The sequence below is a fragment of the Thunnus thynnus genome, chromosome 23 (genome assembly GCF_963924715.1).
Source record: "Thunnus thynnus chromosome 23, fThuThy2.1, whole genome shotgun sequence".
In the NCBI taxonomy this organism is placed as follows: Eukaryota; Metazoa; Chordata; class Actinopteri; order Scombriformes; family Scombridae; genus Thunnus; species Thunnus thynnus.
In genome coordinates, this window is record NC_089539.1 from 14,030,810 (window position 1) to 14,052,542 (window position 21,733).

At 39.2% G+C, this 21,733-nt stretch overlaps 1 protein-coding gene across 6 annotated transcripts in view; it reads right to left on the reverse strand.

Annotated features, from left to right (window-relative positions):
* The window catches only part of LOC137175527 (ELKS/Rab6-interacting/CAST family member 1-like), a 138,714-nt gene that overhangs the window by 78,716 nt on the left and 38,265 nt on the right, over nt 1–21,733 (reverse strand). For 3 of the 6 annotated variants that reach the window (XM_067581209.1, XM_067581210.1, XM_067581211.1), the window contains 10 exons: nt 21,192–21,266; nt 19,286–19,441; nt 17,786–17,878; nt 16,056–16,223; nt 15,744–15,911; nt 12,437–12,574; nt 10,204–10,344; nt 7,438–7,578; nt 5,068–5,261; nt 4,436–4,546 (listed from right to left, as the gene is read on the reverse strand). In XM_067581209.1, coding sequence (XP_067437310.1) covers nt 4,436–4,546; nt 5,068–5,261; nt 7,438–7,578; nt 10,204–10,344; nt 12,437–12,574; nt 15,744–15,911; nt 16,056–16,223; nt 17,786–17,878; nt 19,286–19,441; nt 21,192–21,266 — 1,385 coding nt within the window. The remainder of the gene's footprint in view (nt 1–4,435; nt 4,547–5,067; nt 5,262–7,437; nt 7,579–10,203; nt 10,345–12,436; nt 12,575–15,743; nt 15,912–16,055; nt 16,224–17,785; nt 17,879–19,285; nt 19,442–21,191; nt 21,267–21,733) is intronic. The other 3 variants (XM_067581213.1, XM_067581214.1, XM_067581215.1) reach the window with 3 other exon arrangements.

Consider the following 21,733-nt stretch of genomic DNA (forward strand, 5'->3'; position numbering starts at 1 on the left):
CTATTTCCCTCTCCTCACCATGTTTGTACTTTTCTGTCTTTCTTTCTGTAAATCTCCACCCCTTTTTTCTTTTCTTTCACACTGTTTTTCTCCCTCCACCACCTCCTTCCTTTCGCTTTTCCTCTTTCTTTCCCTCACTCTGTTTTCCACTCTTCCGTCCAAATCCTTTATTTTGGCCATCAGGGCAGATTTTCAGCTCCATTTCCCCTCAGTGTGAAGTCACTCAGTCTGCTCCAATTACCATCCTAGTTACTGAAATAAATAACCCGGTACCATACAGCTGGATTTACACTAGAGGAGAAAGAAGAAGGGTTGATTTTTACCCTTGTTTAACCCACATCTGATCTTTTCATTAGTAATGTTCCCCCTGCTCACTCATATAGCCGAGGGTTAGCCTTGGTGCCAAGCTAAGAGTTGGCCACAGGCAATTGTATCGTCCACTGATGCTGTACCTGTTTGCTCGGGGCTCTTATAATTCACAGCATGGTTAGGTAGCCCTGGGATGTACTCAGTATTAGTACACTTTATATTACAGGGTCAGTACTTGCGGCTTCAGAAACAGTCAATTTACTGACTATTACAATCTTAAACAGTGAATGTTTCGTCCTTCGTTAAAATCCGGGTAAGGTTTCCTCATTACTCTGCTTAACTTTTATACAGTAACAAATACTGACATCCGTGAACAATCAGTTGTTTGGTTTAAAATGATTTATGGTGCCTTGCCTGAAGTTCTTGAAGAGGGAGTAAGAAGAGGAAAATAAAAAATCGTACCAATTGACTGTTCTGACCGATTCTCCAGTCATAGCTTAGCAACCGTTACTAGGCGTGGAGGCCTGTAAAGTTTTGGGTTTCTCCACAAGAGTTTGGAGCGTGGCGTTTCTATGTTTTGGGGGTTTTTATGCCTTTCCAAATTCAAAACACGAGGAAAAAAGTGGAAGGAATTTATTAAACTGCGTGTTTACCTGCTCTCAGTCGTAACTCTAAGCCAAGGAGCATATGATTCATCAAGTAACAAGGTTTCAAATTCTGTAGTCTGACCGACACAACATTTAAAAAACAGCCCCGTTCGTAACTTGCCCTTCCACTGTGTAGTGTTGGTCCACTGTGTGAAAGCTGGTCCTAAATACTATTAGACTTTTGAGTTAGCTGCCCTTTATTGGATTTGAGGAAGTTTACACTCCAGTAACTCCAGTCAAAGTCATTACCAGAGAAAGTGTTACATTTGCCAATCACATTGGTTAGTCCTCATCCTAAAAAACGTATCTTGTAATGTTAAAAGAGAAAACATACTGTTTTGTTAAAATGTGGACAAGGATTTCGGCTACGCAGCCAAATAGAGTTATGTTCAAATGAAATAAGTCGGATCTTATGTTTTCCTTCCATCAAGTACTTACATATTTAAACCCCTTTTACGATATTCTTGTTTTAAAACAGGAGTTGGAAAGATTAAAAAAGTCAGCAAGAGACACTTTTTCAACCAACTTATGGAGCTAATGTTAGCTTAATTAGCTAGCTAGCTACACCTTGCAAAATCTGCCAGTGACCATGCTTTGATCTACTTCTGTCTGATGTCAAGGACCCATTATTTAAAAACCACCATTATCATTTTATGGGAAGGAAAGCTTGACAGACACAGTAACAGTAACTAAGGGAGGCGAGCTTAGCCAGCTGTCAATTCAGTCCTTTTCATGGCTGTGTTTTATCATGCTAATGCTTAACCACAGCCTTAGGTTAGACATGGATAGCTTCCCTCGTCATATATATAACAGCTAAATGAAAACGCTATGTGTGTGTTCACAGTATCACATATCCTTACACGCTCCAATATAACCCCTACATACTTACTTCAAAGTAATGTGTGTGGCAGTGTACAAAAGGAAAGTGACATTTCCTTATAAAAATCCACTTAATCTTAAATATTATAGGATACTGTTCTCAAATATTCTGTGTTAACCTTAAATCTGACACCGTTCCAGTTTTCAAGCAGCCCGCTATGGTCAGATATTAAATATCGCATGCAGAGAAGCCTTTATTTTATAGTAATCCACTGGGAGAATTGAAATTCTTTGAAATACTTAAATCTGATACTTAAATTTGATACCTTTCCAGTTTTCAAGCAGCCCGCTATGGTCAGATATTAAATATTGCACGCAGAGAAGCCTTTATTTTATTGTAATCCTCTGGGAGAATTAAAATTCTTTGAAATACATATAATGTAAGAACCTAAATCCTATATGTAAACCCACCTGCAGGTTTAAATTGTTATAAAGTTACATTACAATGTTGGCTACTGGCAGATTAAATAACACACACGCATACACAGAGTTAAAACCCCCCAGTTTGAAGTCAGCAAGTGATGAATTATTAATAGTCTAGTATTTCTATTGGCCAGACAGACACCGTGAGGAAATACTAAATCTCCCTAAAATCATTAACAACCATTAGTCTTACAGTCAAAGTGATAAACACGCAAACAGACAGTCCAAGGAAGAAACTGGAGAGAGGATTAAAGAGACAGAAAGAGAAACAGCAGACAGACAGCATATGATAGTGCAGAAATCAAAGCTGTCGAGAAGCATACAGACAGAGACAGACCAGTTTTCATAACCACAGACAGCTCTGACACGCCTGACCCTTGAAGACTTACTCTTAACTCTTGCTTCTCCGTTATTTAGGCAGGTCAACGAACTAAATGCAACCTCTTTGCACACTTCAAATTGTTTTTTGTATGTCATTTGTCTGTTGGCCATCAGATAAAGACCCTTGATCCTGTTTAAGAAGTAGTTTCAGGAAAAATAAAAACTTTATCTCCTGAGGCTCATGTTTTCTTTTGCCTTCTTAATACAGAAACACTATGAACAGACAGACAACAGACAGACAGAATGAAACAAACATTCAGGGAGACACACAGAGAGGCAGGCAGGCAGGCAGAGGCTGCAGGCATACAGGTAATCAGATACAGACAGAAAGGAAAGGGCAGATAGTAAGATTAAGACTAGCTAATGAGGTAGATATACAGTAGATAGACAGACAGCAAAGAGAGACAGACAGGTTGATCCAAAATTACAAAAGACAGGTAAAAAAGTAGTTAGAAACAGACAAATCATTCCTGTTATCAAAAAGATTTTTTTTTTATAAAAAAAACAGAGTGAACTGTCCAGACTCCTAATAAAAGAAAAAGAGTGAGTTAAACTCTGCAAGTCAAGCATCCTCGACTGAAAGTAAAACAAAAGTGAAGCTTGAAAACAGAGCCACTAAATGAAAGAGTTGCATCACTGACAGGAACAGAGGCTCAAAGAGTTTCAGGCTGTATAGCCGAGACTCTGGTGCCAAACTGTGCCCTCATTTTACAAACTTTTGGGAGCAGTTTTGCCTGTCACGCCACGGTATAACAGACGACAGAACTTCTGCTGCTGCCACAGATGTGTACCAGTACAACTCGCTCCAGTAACTGCACTTTAGCATTTTTTTTTTTCTTCTCAATCCAAGAAGAAGACCAAATATGTTGTACTTTAACAACATGAGTCAATGCTGCAACTCTTTTATGGTGATTATTAGTGAACATACTCAGCTTTGTCCCATGTGGAACAGGCTTGCGAACACGTGAAACATCTTGAAGTCACATTTATGTGTCTTGTTAGTTTCTTTTAATGTGACACGCTACAAGAAAAAAAAGGGGATTTTAGGGCTGCAATTAATGATTATTTTAATTAGCACCCAGCTTAATCTGACAATTAGTGATGAATCATTGAATTGTTTAGTCTATAAAATGTCCGAAAATGGTGAAACATGTCCATCATAATTTCCCAGAGCCCAAAGTGAGATACATAAATTACATGTTTTATCTTAACAGTCCAAATTTCAAAGATATTCAGTTTATTATTGTATATGATAAAGTTGTATATGATAAAGAAAAGCAAAACATTCTCACATTTAAGAGGCTGAAAGCAGTAAATATTTGATACTTTTGCTAGAAAAATTCAGCCATTGTCAATATTTTTTTTGTCTATTGACTAATCAATAAATCGTCCAAGTCTCAGCTCTAAATAATTTTTTGTATTTCAATGAATTATACCTTAAATAACCACAGATCATTATGTCATCATTGAAGATGTAACACATAATGAATGACTGTATTAGTGAAACTATCTTGTGAATTTGACATGTCGCATACTGTCAGACGACATTTTAATCTCAATGGAGTAACCTCTGATCATCTTAAATCACAATCTGCATCATGTGGCGATCAGAGGTTCAATCCCAACTGGAACCATTGAAGCAGATTTTTGCAATAAGGAAGTATTTCATTTCATAGAACCTTTCCACATGGGAGTAATTGCTTTTATAAAGTGCTCTCATATCCCGTCCCATGACAAGCAAAGTGAGGTTTGTCGTGCAATGGTCTAATTGACTGACAGGGACTCCAGCCACTCACGTGCCCAGGTAGTCCCACACCATCCCCCCCATTGGCTGCTGAGAGGCAGCGGGGGGAGGGGCTTGATTTCGCGACTGCTGAGAACGCCACAGATGAGAGGCAGAAGGATTTCTGGGGTGTGATGGATGCGCACGCACACACACACACACACACACACACACACAGCAAACAATCATGAATGCACTCACACAGATACAGAATCACATGAATGTATACAGTTTTTATGCATACACACATGTGGATAAGGTATGATGACCAAAATAGGAAGAGACAAGGGATGACGGATGAAATAAAGCCAAAATAAAGAGAGAAAAGGGGAAGAAAGAAGGGAGAGGAAGAGGAGGGAAAAGTGGAAAACTACTGATTACCATAGACTCCAACAATATGTAGCCTGAAACTGAATGGAAAATGGACAACAAAGTGGAGTCTAATTTTACATTAAATGATTATTTCAACAAGTAAAGACAGTCACAGGTGTTTCCTACTGATTTAGATTAATAGAGGAAGGGAAGACATGCATGAATTTTTTTTTAGAAATTCTGTTTTCCTTTTCAACTAGAGTAAGGATTTTTCTTTTCAATTCAAAACATCCCCCTCTCTGTTCATGCATCTCATGTATCCTCCTCTCTCACCTCTCCAGTTCGTGGATCTTTTTCTCCTTGTCGTTCTTCTCATTCTCCATCTCCCTCAGGATCTCCAGAAGTCGTTCCACCTCAGATTGGGCCTTCCCAGCATCCTCTTTGTGCTGGGCCACTTCCTGCTCCAGGCAGGAGATGCGTTCGGAGAGTTCAGCGTTGGCCAAGGACTCCGTAGCTGCACTCTGAGCCTGGAACAGAAATTAATTATTATAAATAAACTGAGGGTTAGCTTCCAAAATGAGGTGACCACCATTTGATGGAAACGATAAGGTCTAACTAAAAAGCACGTGCCAATAACAATATGTGTGTTAAGGACGGGTTGGATGGATTTGATGAAACTGACACATGGCTTTTTAGACTGTTTAAGAGTATAACTGGCATGAAAAAGATAAACAAGATAAAATTACATTCAAATACCATCATTCTGAGACCAGCAAAAGGATTTATATGCTTTTGTACTGAATACAAGACACTCGAGATATTGCTTTTACAGTAGCACCTCAGGTCAAGTATGCACAGTGTTTGAGAAACAGTAAAGACATGATGCAGCCTGATCAGTTGTGATAAAAATCAAAGTTAATTGGGTGAAGCAACAACAAGCCTGGAAAAAATCTAACAAACTAAGTTTTATTAAACATGAATGACTTTAATATAGAACAATGTGTGAGGAACTCAATACATTTGGGGACAAAACATGATGGTGATAATGAGTTTGAACTTCTCCTTACAAAATCTGGACACCATGAACTGCAACATCGCTGTTTGTTGCATCTCCCTCCACCTTAGTTTCCTCTCACTTCTCTATTATTGCTATCAAATAAACAAAATAAACAATAAGCCATAAACCACAGTATGGTATGAATGCTGCTGTGTTATAAATGTGTGAAGGTATGTTATTAATAATTAAGGTATGTTATTAATAACTGTAAGCATTGTGGTTTGGCTCACTAATGATGTCTTGAGTTTGGGTTGCTTTTCACACACACACACGAAAACACACACACACACACACACACACACACATAATGTTGATTTATGATAAGATTAGCATGATCATGAAAAGGTGAGGAAAGTAAAAAGGTAAACTGAGTTGGGAGTGTCGTTCCTCTTTCTGCTGCTCTGCTCAGCTATGCAGAAGATGCATAAAACGAGAAAAAGAAAGAAATGAAATAAAACAAAGAAAAAAAAAAGGAGTTATAACCAGCTTAGAGGTTAGAACAGCTGTGTGTGTTTCCCAGAAGCAAATGTTGCTCTTGGGACAGATTGACTTTGTGTGTGTGTGCACACGCCTTGGTCCCACAATACATAAACCGTATTAGTTTTGGAAGTGCACAACAGTTTTTACAGGTCTTTATGTGGAGAGAAAATGTTTGGGTGTCTGACGATATAATAAGAACATCTGGGTGGAGGGAAGAGGGAGAGAGAGAAAGACAAATAAGACTAGGAAAAAAACATCACACACAGTGTCACATGCAGAATGTCAATCAAGTCGCACACACACAGACACACGAGTTTTCACTCTTTCTTCCATCCATGGTAACAGAAAGAGACTAAGAAATATACTCTAATGAGAGAAACACCAGAGCTCCAATGACACCTCCATACATTCTCTCTCTCTCTCTCTCTATCTCTCTCTCTCTCTCTCTCTCTCTCTGCCACATACGTACACACACATACATACACACACACACACACACACACACACACACAGACCTACATGCACATTCAGGGTGTGGTGGTGGTGCTGTCTTCTCCACTCTGTGAAAATGACTGTAAGGCTGTCAGCAAGCCGTCACACACACACCATTTTATGGGCTGCTGTGTGGGAGAGAATATGTGATATGCAAACACACACACACACACGCGCGCACGCACACACACACACACACACACACACCTCTTGGAAAACAGTTAAAGGAAAACAAGAAAGGGGAGAAAGACGTGAGAAGTTTTTTAGTTTAAACCCTCTATTTCTGTGCAATTGTCTTTTTTGTTTAAAAAGCGGGCGCTGTATGTATTTTCCTCACCAATGAGATTCATTTAATGGATGTTGTTTTGTTGGCTAAACTGTGTCTGTCCATCACGGCCAACATTAGGCCACAAAACTGTTTTTGGAAACGTTTTAGTCCACCTGTCTTCATCCAAATGTAGCCGGAGCTGGGTGTTAAATTTGGACAATTAATACAACCTCTACATCCATCTGTGTAAGGATGTAATGTTCATGCTTTTATAATCCCATTAACACATCGTTATTATTACATTTTTGGTATTTTCACTTTCAGCTAAAACTGGGTGTTCATTAGGTGGCTGCTTTCCTAACCTAGTCATCATCAGCATCTCGTTTGATGTTATGTTACAGCTAACCTTCTTTAGCTGGTTATCCAGTTTGACACACTCCTCTCTCTTTTGCTCCAGGCTGATCTCCAGACTCTTCAGCCTGTTGTCCTTCTTCAGAGCCGAGGAGGCCAGAGAGGAAGCCTTCTCTTTCAGATCCAACACAGATGTCTGGAGGGTAAAAAGGGGGGACAAAGAGAGAGACAATGAGTGATACAGACAGAAGTCAAAACCACAGCTTCTTACCGCTGGATACTGAGCAGCTCAGCTGAAGCAGATGGGGGTTTAGTGCAATACTCATGGGTATATCAACAGTATTGTCACCAACCGCCGTTATAGAATAATTCCATTTCACAGTTTTGGCAATCATTTCTATCAGTTATGGTAACATTGTGATTGTGATCGAGAGATTAGAAGTTGTAAACAAGCCAAAAGTTTAATCTTGTAATAGTTTCATCCAAACCATTTAATTTTGAGATTAAACTGAAAATGAACACACCCAAAATGTTGGTAATATTCCCTTCACCCCTTAATCCCTTAACTGCTGTAACTTGAACCGGGAGATTGAACTGTAAATTGTGATGGATTTTACTGGTTTACAACACAGTTTGGGTGATAATTTCACATTCATTTTTGTTTTCTCATCCAATAAATTGGTTAACCTGCAAGTATGTTTAAAACCTGCCGCATCATCTGACTACTCCTTTTTCTTGTCCCATTGAGGCTCTTTTATAGCGATGTTGCTGCATCCCCAGCAGAGTAATTATGTATTATCATAATTGATAACAAATGTATAATTGTATATTATAACTGATATGAATTATTATCAGTCATAAAATCCAAGTCATAAACTGTCATAAACTGGAATTATCATTCCTCCAAAGTTGGGAGATTGACTCCATCCCTTGTTCTTCAAAACTTTTTCCCATGACCTGTCTCTTTTCTCACTCTTCCAGCTCAATCCCTCCATCCGTGAAGTCTCTCTCCCTTTCCTTTCTGGTCTTTTCCTCTTTTGGTAGGGGCAGTGAAACAGAAACCGACAGGCACAGAAGAGACACTCAGACATGTAATTTTACCCTTGACTGACAATACCAACTCCAGACTACAGATCATCATGTTTGGCCGGGCTTTGGTCAGTGAAACCTTGCTGCTTACTCTGATTATATTTAGGTACGTATATATATTGCTGTTGTCAGACAAACCCCAAATCTGCATTTAGCAGTGTAGAGAGGAATGCGTGTTTTCTCCACAAGTTTTCCCATGTATTTCTGAAATTATATAATGGGACAGTAACAGGTTTTATGACCCCACAATCACTAAAATTAGCAGAACAGTCCATGTAAGAAAAAGCAAAAAGCACTTTTTACTACAACATGTGCGTTTGATTTTAGGGTGTATTTCCCCTTTAAATGAATAGTTTCAATAGGAATAGGAATAGTTTTACTTTTACACATATTCTCTTTTTCTTGCCGAGAGTTAAATGAGGAAATCAATACCACTCCCATGTCTGTACTGTAAATATGAAGCTTCAGCCAGCCGGCGGTTAGCCTAGCTTAGCATAAAGGCTGGAAGCGGCTATCCTGGCTCGGTCCAAAGGTTTAAAAACATCTGTCTCGCAGTGCCTCTAAAGCTCAGTTATTAACATGATGTATCTTGTTTATTCCATACAAAACCCAAATATAAAAACATCAATTTGTGGTTTTACAGGGACCGCCTGCTGGTAAAGGAGCTTTATATTTCGCTAGAGACATGACAGCAGCAAATAAACGTATTTTATCCTCCAAAATGTCCAACTATTACTTTAAGACCTTTTATAGGATAAAATTCATGCCACAACATACTATATTTTTTTTGCCTCAACACAACAAATGACATACATATGCCATGTGTGTGTTAACATGTGTCCTTATATATGAAACATTCGTGTATGTAATGTGTCTTTGCAGGTGTGCTTTGATGTGTTAATTTGCATGCATGCAATTATTGTCCATCTTGGCACTGAACAAAACAGAAAATGTGAATTTCAACCAATCACACAGTGGGCTAACATCTAGGACTGGACCATATGAACTAAAATCTATATCAAGATAAAGACACTAGCTGGTTGGTTGACAAAACTTCTGACTGGATGTAATTGGTTGTTATAGCTATTGTCAGGAAGTAGATATTTATTATAAATTGTGATATTGTTGAGCCCTACTAACATCCGTTTCTTCATTTCTTTCTTTGTTCTTGCGCCATCTCGGTGGTCATTTTGGTTGTGGTTTGACATCTGGCCCTGACTGTACAGCAGGATGTGGAGTTACCACTATTTTTTTTTAATTTTATGAACACTGTTATAATAAAGAAGAATGATTTCTAAACACTGGGTGTATACCTGCTTATGCTTCCTGAGGAAATTAGTGGTTAATGGTTAAGTTTCAACTGTGCTGTCCAACTGCTGCAGGGTGAATTAAGAGGAGACAGTTTGCAAAAATGCTTTGTCATCCTCCATCTCTCCCTCATTGCCTCAGCTTTGGTGTTTTTATATGAATCACAAGGGTCACAACAGGAAGAATTGTGCTCCAAACTCTGCTTTCATTGGTTGTGGGTCTTGCATATTGTTGTTAGGGAAACGTGATTGTTTTATCATTGTTGTCCTTCAATGCAAAGACCTTGGGAGGATCCAAGGTCGATTCTGCAGCGATAGATCAATCACGTTTCCTCAATAGGGACATGGAGAGAGAGAGGAGAGAGAGTGCGTTTTTCTGACTTACAGCACAGATGGATGTGTGTTTGTATGTGTGTGTCATCTACCTCACGGTCAGCGAGGTCAGTCTGCAGCTGGGAGACTTTCTCCCTCAACTCCTTCAGCTCCTTCTTGCTGGTCTCCATCTCCTCCCCCTTTTCTCTTTCCTCCCTCTCCCGCTGATCCTTCAACCGCTCGATGATGCGCTCCTGGACGGAGGGAAGGCCAAGTAGGAAAAGAGGGGATGGGAGTGAGGAGGACAGAAGAAGGGAGAGGAGAGGGAAAGGTAGGCAAGGTAGAAGGAAAAGAGAAGCAGAGGGAGAATAAAATCACCACATACACTCCAACAGTCATTCACAGTCACTCAATATCAAGTTTCTATACTAATAACAGTCGCATTAAACTTAATGTACATGGCAGCTCTGACAGGATCTAACAGCCAACGGCGATTTTAGACACGTAATACGTTCTGGCACAAGATTTAATATTCACAACCACTAAAACACTATAGACACTCTCCAGCTATAGAACAACACAGCGGCTAGTTCAAGCACGAGTACAAAAGTTCACACACACAAGAGCAGCGCACAAAGCCCAAAGAGTATATTGGCTGTCCTGTGTGTGTGCGCCTGTGTTCTTCTATCTTTGAGAGGACCGATTTGACTCACCTCAAGAGTGAGGAAATTTTTTGGCTTTCTCGACTTCTTCAAAGGGCTGTTTCAGGGTTAAAGGTAAGAATGAGGGCTGCAACTAACAATTATTTTCAATAACGATTAATCTACCAATTATTTTCCCTCATTAATTAATCGTTTGGCCTATAAAACATTAAAAAATGCCCTTCGCAATTTCTCAGGGCCCAAGGCAAATGTTGCTTATTTTGTCAAATCAACACTTCAAACCCAAAAATATTCAATTTACAATCATATAAAACTGAGGAAAGGAGCAAATCCTCAAATATGAGATGCTGCAACCAGAGAATACTTTGCATTTTTTCTTAAAAAAACTACTTAAATTATTAATTAATGACCAAAAAAGCTGTTGAATAACGTGTCATCAGTGAACCAATCAATCAAACGATCAGTCTTTTCAGCTCTGATTAGACTTTAGTAAGTTTTAGGTTAAGGTTGGTGTTGGGCATGTAGTTGTGATGGTTAAAGTTAGGAGCTCGGGGACACATTTTGTCAATGATGGTCATCACAAGTATAGAAGAAATAAATGTGTGTATATATGTGAGAGTGAGTGTTTGTGTTGCTGACCTACAACAAATATCTGCATGACTAATATCGAGCAAATTTATTTGATTTTTTTTCATGTTTTGTGTCACAATCAATATTACCATACTGGAAAAATATACTTGCAAAAATATAATAACATGGAGAAGACAGATATTCAATGGAGCAGACAGCAATATATATATATATATAAATAGCATGAAACACAAACAAGATACAATGCATAAAATTAAAGAATGAAAAAGGATAAAAGCACTTAAAGTTGAGGTAACGTATTTCTGATCTGCTTTGAAACAACACAGTGCAAAACAACATGTGTGTGTGTAACAGAGAAAAGTAGGAAAGCAAGAGAAGGATAGAAAGGAAGAAAGAATGCTAAAACAATGAAAATGGGAGGAAAAAAGTTTGAGAAAGTCTTCTGGTTGAAGTAGAAGTCGTCGGCCACCTCTGCCTGCCAACACTCACACATCTAGCTGACACCCTGAATATTAGTCACTGGACAATTAATAGCCGTGTTTCCTGTGTGTGTGCATGTGTGCGCGTGTGCAAGTGCGAAGGAGATTGGGTCGGTAACACAATCGCGCCTAACAGTACAAAAATATATTTTCATCAAACACTTTAAAGTGGTCTGCTGGTGTAAGTGTCATTGGTTCGTTTCCCAGAATCAGGGTCGAGTCCTCACTTGGAGCGAAGATGGAAGACTCATAGATCACACAGAAGACGGTTGCGAGTTCGAGTCTCATGCTCAGGTGGTTCAGGACTTTTGTGGCTACGGCATCTGAATGTTCAGACCCAGGCAGCGATCGTGCGTTTGTTGTTTCGGTTGAAGACCGAGCCATGTGGCAATGTGCTGGACGGTTCCTGATCTTTTATGAACACAGGCTGTCAGTGATTCAATAATGAAACAGCCAATGTGATTATTGGTTCATTTCCCATTATCCAGAGTCATCTGGTCATTATGTGGGTGGTCGGTGGTTTTGCTCATAATGGTTTTTATTAATGTAACCTTGCTCGGCAGTTGACCTAAGGTTGACCAGCAACGTGTGTCTGTGTGTGTTTGTGTGTGTACCTTCTCAGCCAGAGCCTCCTCCAGTGTTCCCAGTGCTGTGTCGGTGTTTGAGGTATCTGTCTGTAAAGACTTGACTCTATCTTTCAGACCACTGAGCTGTTTTTCTTTATCCCTCAGCTGATCCTGGAGATTCTCTATCTGCAGAGAGAAAAGGAGGGAAACATTAATAAACAGTGTTGTTTTGATACGTAATTCACCTGTTTACCAGTGTGTGTCGATGTTGATATTTGTCATTTTTTTTGTTTCGACAACAATTAAAGGACCAATATTTGTTTAATATAACATAAAAATATAACATTCATTTTACAGTTGAAAAATAAACACTGACATTACATAAAACTATTCAAATATATGAAATCACAGCCTATAAAACTTGAAAAGATGAAGCAGTATGAGCATGCCTGTATTAAGAAACATTAAACATTCATTTTCTATTCTGCAATTTCTTGTTACTCATCAACCAACATTGAGTATATGAAGTTACTAATATATCTGTGAAGCTAAAATCTACAGATAATATCAAAGAACTGAGCTTTCATTGTAACAGCAACAAATAACGATGATTTAGATGATTTATGAGCTTTTTATCAATCAAAATGAGACATCAAAATTAATTAAAAGTTAATAATGTAAGAAGACAATCACAATCTTATAACCCATACTTTTGCTTGCATCATTCGACTGTAAATGCAGAATACTTGAATCCCTTTTGACTATTTCCAAGTGCAAAGTGCTTCCTGCTTATTACATACATATACAAAACACGCATGTAAATTTTACTGAAGATAAAGAAAAACATTATAAAACTTCGATGTAATGTGAATAAAAACCTTATTTACATTGCAGTCCTCCCTGATTTTCTCTTAAAAAACAAACATACGAATCCCTGCCTACCACACTGTCTTCAATATAACAGGCAGTTTCTTGTAAAAGGTGTCTAATGTGATTCTATCTGGAAATATGCAACCCATGAAGAAGGCTGAGAGGCGATGCGTTGTCAAATATGAACTTTCCACCTAAGCTAAACTAACTTTAACCCCAAATACACACTCTCTACTGTACCTCCATCTCTTTATCTCCCCCCCTCCTGTTTCCTCTCACGGTGATTTGGGAACAGATTCATTTTCTGTTAAAACACAAACTCAACAGAGATGACTGAAGAACTCACTATTTCCCTATAAGCCCACAAAGTGTATATGGGAGAGTGTGTGTGTGTGTGTGTGTGTGTGTGTGTGTGCAGGAAGATCACAGACAAAGATAAGGCGTTATGTCAACTTCGTGGTCTTCATTAAAAAATGGATGGAACAAAAGGTTAAGCAGGACAGAAATAACAAATGAGGAATTGAGGGGGAAGAGAGAGAGTGAGAGAGAGAGATGGAAAGCTTATGTAATGTAGTGTTATGAGTGAACTTGGGTGGTAAAATTACAAAAATTAATTCTCCCTTTTTTTCTGTTCCCTTATTCTTTCTTTCGCCGGAGAGAAAGGAAACCAAGCGATTGACAACCTGCCACCAAAGAAAAAAGAAAAGTAAAAGAAAGTCTGATTGGTATGTAACCTTTGACTCCACTGCAGGTGAGAAACACACATTTACACTACCGCAGAGACTGTGTGCATGAGTGTGTGTGTGTGTGTGTGTGTGTGTTCATACAGTAAAACATTTCCAGCGCCTCATTAATCAACTGTTCACCTGACAGCTTGACTGACAGTTCCTCCTCTCTCTCTCTCTCACACATTCGCACACACACACTTGACATTGAGAAGCCGAGAGTCTCTTTGATCCCATCTGCACTTCCTGAAACTGACAACTGCTGGATGCTTACAGACACACACACACATACACACACACACACACACACACACACGCTCACTGCTGTCCTATATTAGACCCCAAATCGTCTGTGATAATGAACTGGAATACGTTAACAAAACAATAATTGGCTGACGCTTCTCCTTATGTCATGGTTCCCCCTCACACATAAATTCATTTACCAACAAGAGAAAAAGGATGATGGGTGATCAGACGGATATCTTCGCAATTAATTGTCTCTGCGCTCATGCTAATTTTCTTTACTACTAACGTACAGTGACAGATAAGAACATGAGGAGGAGGAGGTGGACAAAGTGGAAGCCGTAAGATGGTATTTTTAGTTTATCCACATGCAGAAATGAAATGCTCAAACACAGAAGAAAAGAGGGAATCATAAGGGCAGATTAGATAAAGGAAAAGTCAGCAGCATTTCTGTCTCCCTCTCAGACAGTGGACTGTATTCTATTTGAAGACGGCAGAGGTCATCATTTATTGAACAAGCGGAACTCATTAGTATGCATCTGATTTCAAACACGCTCAGTCTCTCTCCTCCCCCTCCCTGTCTTGCTTTATGTCTGTGTGCTTGATTGTCTCTATCAATTACGTCCTCTCACGCTTTGTCTCTACATTGTTTTTTTTTAACAAGGGACAACCGGAGAGACAGGGAGGGACGGAGAGGGGAGGAGGTTGAAGGTTGCAAGAGACATACAGGCTGGTAATGGAGGAATTCAGCTGTACACTAGATTTTTTTTTAATTAGTAAGATTTAACTGTCTAAATGATTGCCAGAACATTCAAAACTCCATGTGCATTTTTGAATTTTGCCTCATCTCTGTATCTTTTTGAAAATTTTCCACCAGTATTATGTGTGTGTGTGTTTGCCAAACAGTAAATACAGGGGGGGGGGGGGGGTGTCAATCTGGCCCATCCATCTAACTGACAGCATTACCACAGAAATGCTGTCACACCACAACAACACATTGAAAAGTGGCCAAAAAAATTCAGAAAGCATCTGTAACTCTGGCTCCTCGTGTACCTGCCTGTCTGCTGCCTTTATGTGTCTGTGTGCCTTATCTTCTAAACTACACACTGTCCTACAGCCCCATCTAGTGGCTGTGGTATTATATAACAACATCATATTCTTTGAATAATAATTACACTTCTGCACTTGCAGATTTAAATCACAGAGTGAATGAGAGTGTGCAACACTGTCATCTAAATAAAAGCTATTTTAGCCTCTCCTTGTCACTGTTTCCATTCATTCTTCACATTTTCTGCTCTGTCAGAAAGTGAAAAAATCTCCTGAACAGAAAGTCATAGTTTTACATTTTTAGTGGCTTGTTTAAAATAATGAAATACTGGTAGGGAGCAAGAGCAGAGATACAACATCACAGCAGTGCTCATGCATCCTATTTCTGTTTGACCTTACTGAGTATGTTAACTGAATAAATGACCTTTTCATTGGTTGACACGTTATATGTACGAGTCTTCTTACTGTACCTTCTTCTGCAGGACATTGACTTTGCGTTCCTTCACGTCCAGCATATCTTTGAGGTCGGTGATCTCTCCGTGCTGAGTGCTCTTCTCTTCTGTCAGCTCAGATATCTGTTGACTCTTTTTAGAGAGGAGAGACTCCTTTTCTTCTAGGCGAAGACGCAGCGCATCCACCTGTGCAAGCACATAATTGAAAGTCAACGGAAATAAATATTCAAAAACTAATGATCATTTTTCTGACTTTTTGTGACATTTAATGGTACCATTGCACACAGCAGCAAAGTTATATTAACAGTGTAAGTAGAAGGGTAACTGTACCTCAGTCTGAAGTATAGCAGCTCTCTGTTCCTTGGCAGTGAGAGACTCCTTGAGTACGTCAACATGTTGTTTACTGTCAGAAAACTGATTGTTCAGGGTTTCCAGTTTGGTCCGGAAAGCCAACAGCTCGCTGTCCTTACGACTCAGATCCTGCTTCACCTGTTCCATCTGAGCAACACAACCACATGAAATACAGAGAGAGGAGGAGATAGAAAGAAGAAAGACCAACTTAGAGTCTGGACTACAGAGGATTACATGCTTTCTCCTGTTAAAATGCATTAAAATCCACTACAAGTGAGCTAAGTGAGCGCTTGTTAAGGTCTTAAGCCATTACTCATAACTCCATTGTAGAAGACCAACTGCAAAAGAAAAGATATTTGGAAAAACACAGATGATGAGTCACAATATGCCGTATCATTTCTACTGCAAAACTATTTGAACTACTCAATGGGGAGGTTTTACTTCTTACTGCACAGAAGATTGTTTTCATTATTGCTCTCGATCACAGCTGTGCAGTTTTACATAATCAAAACCAAAGTCTGCTGTTGTTGATCACGAACCTTCAACTGGGGGTTCAGTGTTTTGTCATTAGCCTTTCTCAGGCAGTAGTTAAGTAGCTGACAGTAGTGATACTTGCAGAATACACAGCTAGTATTCTGAGTGGCCTTCTACAAGGGCTACTACGCCAGTTCATGCTCAGGGAGCTCTGAGTTTGATCAAGTAGACATATTTTGGATTTTTCTTTTTAAAGGGAAAGAACTGTCTTTTTTCTAGTTTCTCTCCTGGAAAGCAAACAATGGTTAAGTACACATCAAAGTTTAAAGTGCAGTATTACACAACTATTAAAATCTATATTTCTCAGCTACGTGTTTGTACCAGAGGGTCAGGGTCAATTCTTTCAGTTGGACCAGGATTGTTAAAAAAAACACATGGTGACATAAGTGACTTAACCAAAGCTCTTTTGGGATCTATAGGAGGTGATCGGGAGTGAATTTTGTGAGTGAATTTAACGTTATAAATAAAAAGAATGGACCCAAACCACTCAGAAAATCCATCAGCAAAGTGATCCAAGCTACTAGCTGAGAGAAACCTCATGCAAGGAGAGAAAAGCTGGTTAGAGATACACACAAACTGTAGCACCGCTGGATGACTGTATTGTTCAGACTGCTAGACTACTGTCAAAAGCTGTTGATCACAGACCTATATTAAAATGAAAAATCATATTCTGGGTCCCTCTGCTCTGCTCAGAAAGAAAATTTCACTGTGACTTTCCAACTGAGTCATTATCAGCACACCATAAAGACAGAAAATATCTTCTAGTAAATTTACCTGACTATTAAATACATGTTTGCAATAGGGTTGCCTGAATCTAAAGACAAAGATTACATGTAATAAGGTGAAGAGCATTATGTTCACTGGGTGTTGATACATTTGGAATATTTGATTAACAGTAGCAACTCCACCACTATATCCAATGGATATAGTTAGATTTTCTATTTTGCCCTCCAAATCTCAGTATTTCTCAGTGACATCAACTTATTTTGTGTCAGCTGCCTATAGTGATCGGCATTTGAGAGTTACGTTTGCTTCCTGCTGTCTGAACACACAGTCACACTACTGGCACTCTAATCTACTCAAGCAGCAGCCATTAGCCAGTCAACCTGAGCGAGAAAGAAAGACAGAAAGAAAGAGAAGAAGAGCGCAAACAGACACAGAGATGTGTCTCTTACTGCAGACACCTCCCGCTGAAGCTCATTGGCTCGTTCCTTTAGCTCCTCCTTCTCTGATTGGCTGTTACTTAGCTCTTCCTTCAGCTGCTCAACCTGGCAGGAGAGGAGGGCGTCACTGTGACCACAACAGTTCAACCTGGCATCCCCAGGCACATGCTGAGATACTGCATGAAAACCACCTACGCCCTTGCTCGGCGTCACGACTACAGTTATGTACAGAGTGAGTGTCTTTGTATGTGTGTAATAACTCACTTTAGGTTCTCATACATCAAATTAAAGAATAGCTCCGCAATTTTTCAAATCTATCCTAAAACAATAGTCAGGTGCCCAAATGAACACTGACACATGTTTTTCTTGCTGTGATCATTCCTCTTGTTAATATCAGCCATTAGAAGATATCTTCATAATGCACTTACAAATATAAGTGATGGGGGACAAAATCCACAGTCTTCCATCCGTGAAAAAATGTATTTAAAAGTTGATTTAAAGATAATATATGATAAAGAGACCTCACCCATCCAAATTAGTCAAATCAAGTCAATATCTTTCAAAGTTACTTTCTTTTTAGTGTCAAATTTCCTTTTCTCATTGAGACACAAAGAGGGATTCTCTTTTACTAAAAAGACTAACTGTGGAAGATTTTATTTGACTAACTCAACAATCTGAAGCCTCATATTATCTTCAGATAAATCTTTAAATACTTTTTTGGTCTGGGACTGTGGATTTTGTCCCCACTTCCATCATAAGCACATTTGGAGGGGATCTTCTGATGGTCAGTACGAACAGGAGAAATTATTACAGCGAGCAAAACCTGTCTCAGAGTTCATGGGCACCAGACTTGAAAAACTGTGAACACATCCTTGAATAATTGATATTTGCCTGTGGAAAAAAGACTTAAGGATACACAAGCTGTTCATCTACAAAGGTCATTAGGAAAGAGTAATTTGAACAGCATTCCTGCACTGTGCAGTGCAAGTTTCAACAAGATGCTATAGAGGTTTCTGGTGGTTAATATATAGTAATTTTTATATTCAGCTGTTACTCAGGACTGCTGCCAACACGCTTATAATGCCTGCATGTCTAAAACAACGATGTAATGCATTTATGGTATTGTTATAAACCTCTAATAAAGTATGCTAACACTGAAGAGGATTTAAAGTAGAGGTGTAAATTACTCCTTTCACAAAAACATCTACATTTCAACTCAAACAAGCAAAACAAGCAAAAAAAAAAAAAAAATCATCTGAATTTCCAGACTGGCTTGTCTCCTAACATGACAGATGCACTGGTTTGTTTTAATGAGCGGGACTCTCACAGTAACACTTTTTTGTTCTTGACACTTAAGATGTATCCGTCAAGGTAAGTGTAACGGAGCAAAGTTATTTTCCCCAGTAAGCTCATAAATCCAGCAATCTTTCAAAACACAAAGAGAAAAACTGATGAAACAAGCAGATATGTGTGCATGTTAGGGTGTTTGTGCGTGTACTGTGCATCCATCACCTTGTTCTTCATGAACTTGGAGTGGGATCTGTAGACCTCCATCTGCTTGATCTCTTCCTCTCTCTCCTCGCTGCTCAGAGCTCCGTTGGACTTCAGCATGTTCACCTCCTCCTCCAGCTCTCTCATGCCGCGCTCCATCGAGCTGATCTTCGCATCCTGGCAGGACATCAACACACACATGTCAAGAGACAAGACCAGGTGTGATTCACTTTACTTCAGCCATAAGTTTGATAAAAAATGTAATACAGCCTGTTGGTATTTCAAGGTGGTGAGCAGAGTAGTGGATTCAATCAAAGAAAGTCGCTCTGAAAGGGAGCAACTAGTTTGAGGAATAACTGAAGCAAGCATGATGTTGGAGGCAGGAGAGGATAACCCTGATTGACCCACTGAATTCACAGTCCTGATCTGCAGCATTAGCAATATCCCATTACATTTTATTTTCTCATACATCCTACAGCCTCATCACTATTAAATCTTGCTGGTTTGCAAATGCAGAACAATGTGATGTAGCCAACGATAAACAATTGTACTATATGAGCATCTTCATCATGCCCCTTTCAATCCAGTTTTTGCCAGATTTGTTCACTCTGACCTCTTGTGCTGGATGCATCTAAGAGAATCTTGTTAATACTGTTACTGTAATATTACATGTTTGGTATTCTGTGATAAAAAGTATCTCCACAAGAGGGAGCAATTTGAGTTATAACAGGAGTTTTGAAAATTGTTTTGGTAAAGTCTTTTGAACTTAGCATGCTATAAAATGATAACAATTATCTGTATTATATTAAAAATATTATTCAAAAAATTGCACTATACTACTTGTATTTGTGACCAAAAACCTTTCCGTGACACATTTTGATCAAAAGCTCATCTACACAAAAAACTGATGAATGTGCAATTATGAATGGATGTTCATATTTTTGCACTGTCAGGCAAGAGGAACAGACCTTTGTGTAAGGAATAAAAATGCCAAAATAAATACAAAGTTATTTCAGTGACAAAGCTAATGTACAACAAGTCAGTTTCAGCTTTGTTTACAGTCTTTTGTGCAACAGGAACATTTGAGATGTTGCAACTTGTTCTGCTTATGTCTGGGCAATAATGTACAATAACACATGTCATAATAACCAAAGGCTTTCTCTTGTTATCAATATGTATCATTATCTCTGCATACAAATGAAAAATCATATATCCTATTGTTTAGCTGATGTTTTTTGCATCAGATTACGTCCAAATGGGACGTCAACCTGAAACTGTAAATTTAAGTTCCCAGTTCTCAACTTATTTTAAAATCAATGTGCAAAAATTCTGTCATGATAACTTCTTCATACTGATCTTTTAATTTAGTCATGAAATTGTGTATCAAGATTGACAATACTGCAACGATTAGTTGATTAATCGATTAGTTGATCGTCAGAAAATTAATCAGCAACTAATTTGATTAATCGTTTCAGTCATTTTTCAAAAAAAAAGAAGCAAAATACTTGATGGTTCCAGCTTCTCAAAAATGAAGATTTGCTGTTTTTCCTTTTCATATATGACATATCCAAACATTTTAGACTGTTAGTCAGACAAAAAAATCAATCAACTAATTGGGAAAATAATCAACAGATGAATCGATAATGAAAATAATTGTTGCAGCCCTACTTTATTGTGGACAATATTGCACTGAAAGATAATAAATATTGCAAACATCCACTAAATACAGTATGTACTATGTATACAGTGCAGCATAGCATCAGGGCTGAATCAAAACTATACTGTATATTCAGTCTTATTGCACTATTGTATTAAAGTCTGTATTTAAGAGACATGATGCTCCTGTACAGTTACTATAGTATAGAATTAAGTGATGCTGACTTTACAGTATAGCACAAATACATTCAAATGAAATCAAATCATTTACCTTCATTTCGATGACCGTCTGAAGGGCCTTGGTCTTGGTTGATTCTGGAGCTGCTTCGTATCTCCTGTGTAGCTCCTGAGAGACACACACACCACGAGGGTCACCAGACGATAGTGAGAGAGAAACAGAGGGATGATGAGAGGGACGCAGTAAGGGAGGAGAAGGTCGTGGCCCAGTAGAGGAGGCCACAGCGACTGATGGAAAGGGATGGAGGGAGGGCTGGATGGTGGGTGTAGGCCGTGGAGAGGGAGCAGGGAAGGACGGCGAGTGCTGGAGGGAAGGATGGACCGAGGGGGCGACAATGTAAGAGGGATTGTGGGAAGGACAGGAGGAGGGAAAGACAACCGGATGGATGCAGTGGCGATGGGCAGGAGGGGAAGGGGCAGGGAAGGAAGGAGAGGAACGGAGTGGGGGATGGCGTGAGGGGGAAATGGGGAAAGGAGGAAAGGGGTCAAAGGGGGGAGAAACGTGGAAAGGTGGCGGGATAGGGATGGAGGGAGAGACGGGGAACGAAGGAGAGATGGGGATGGAGGGGGAGGCAG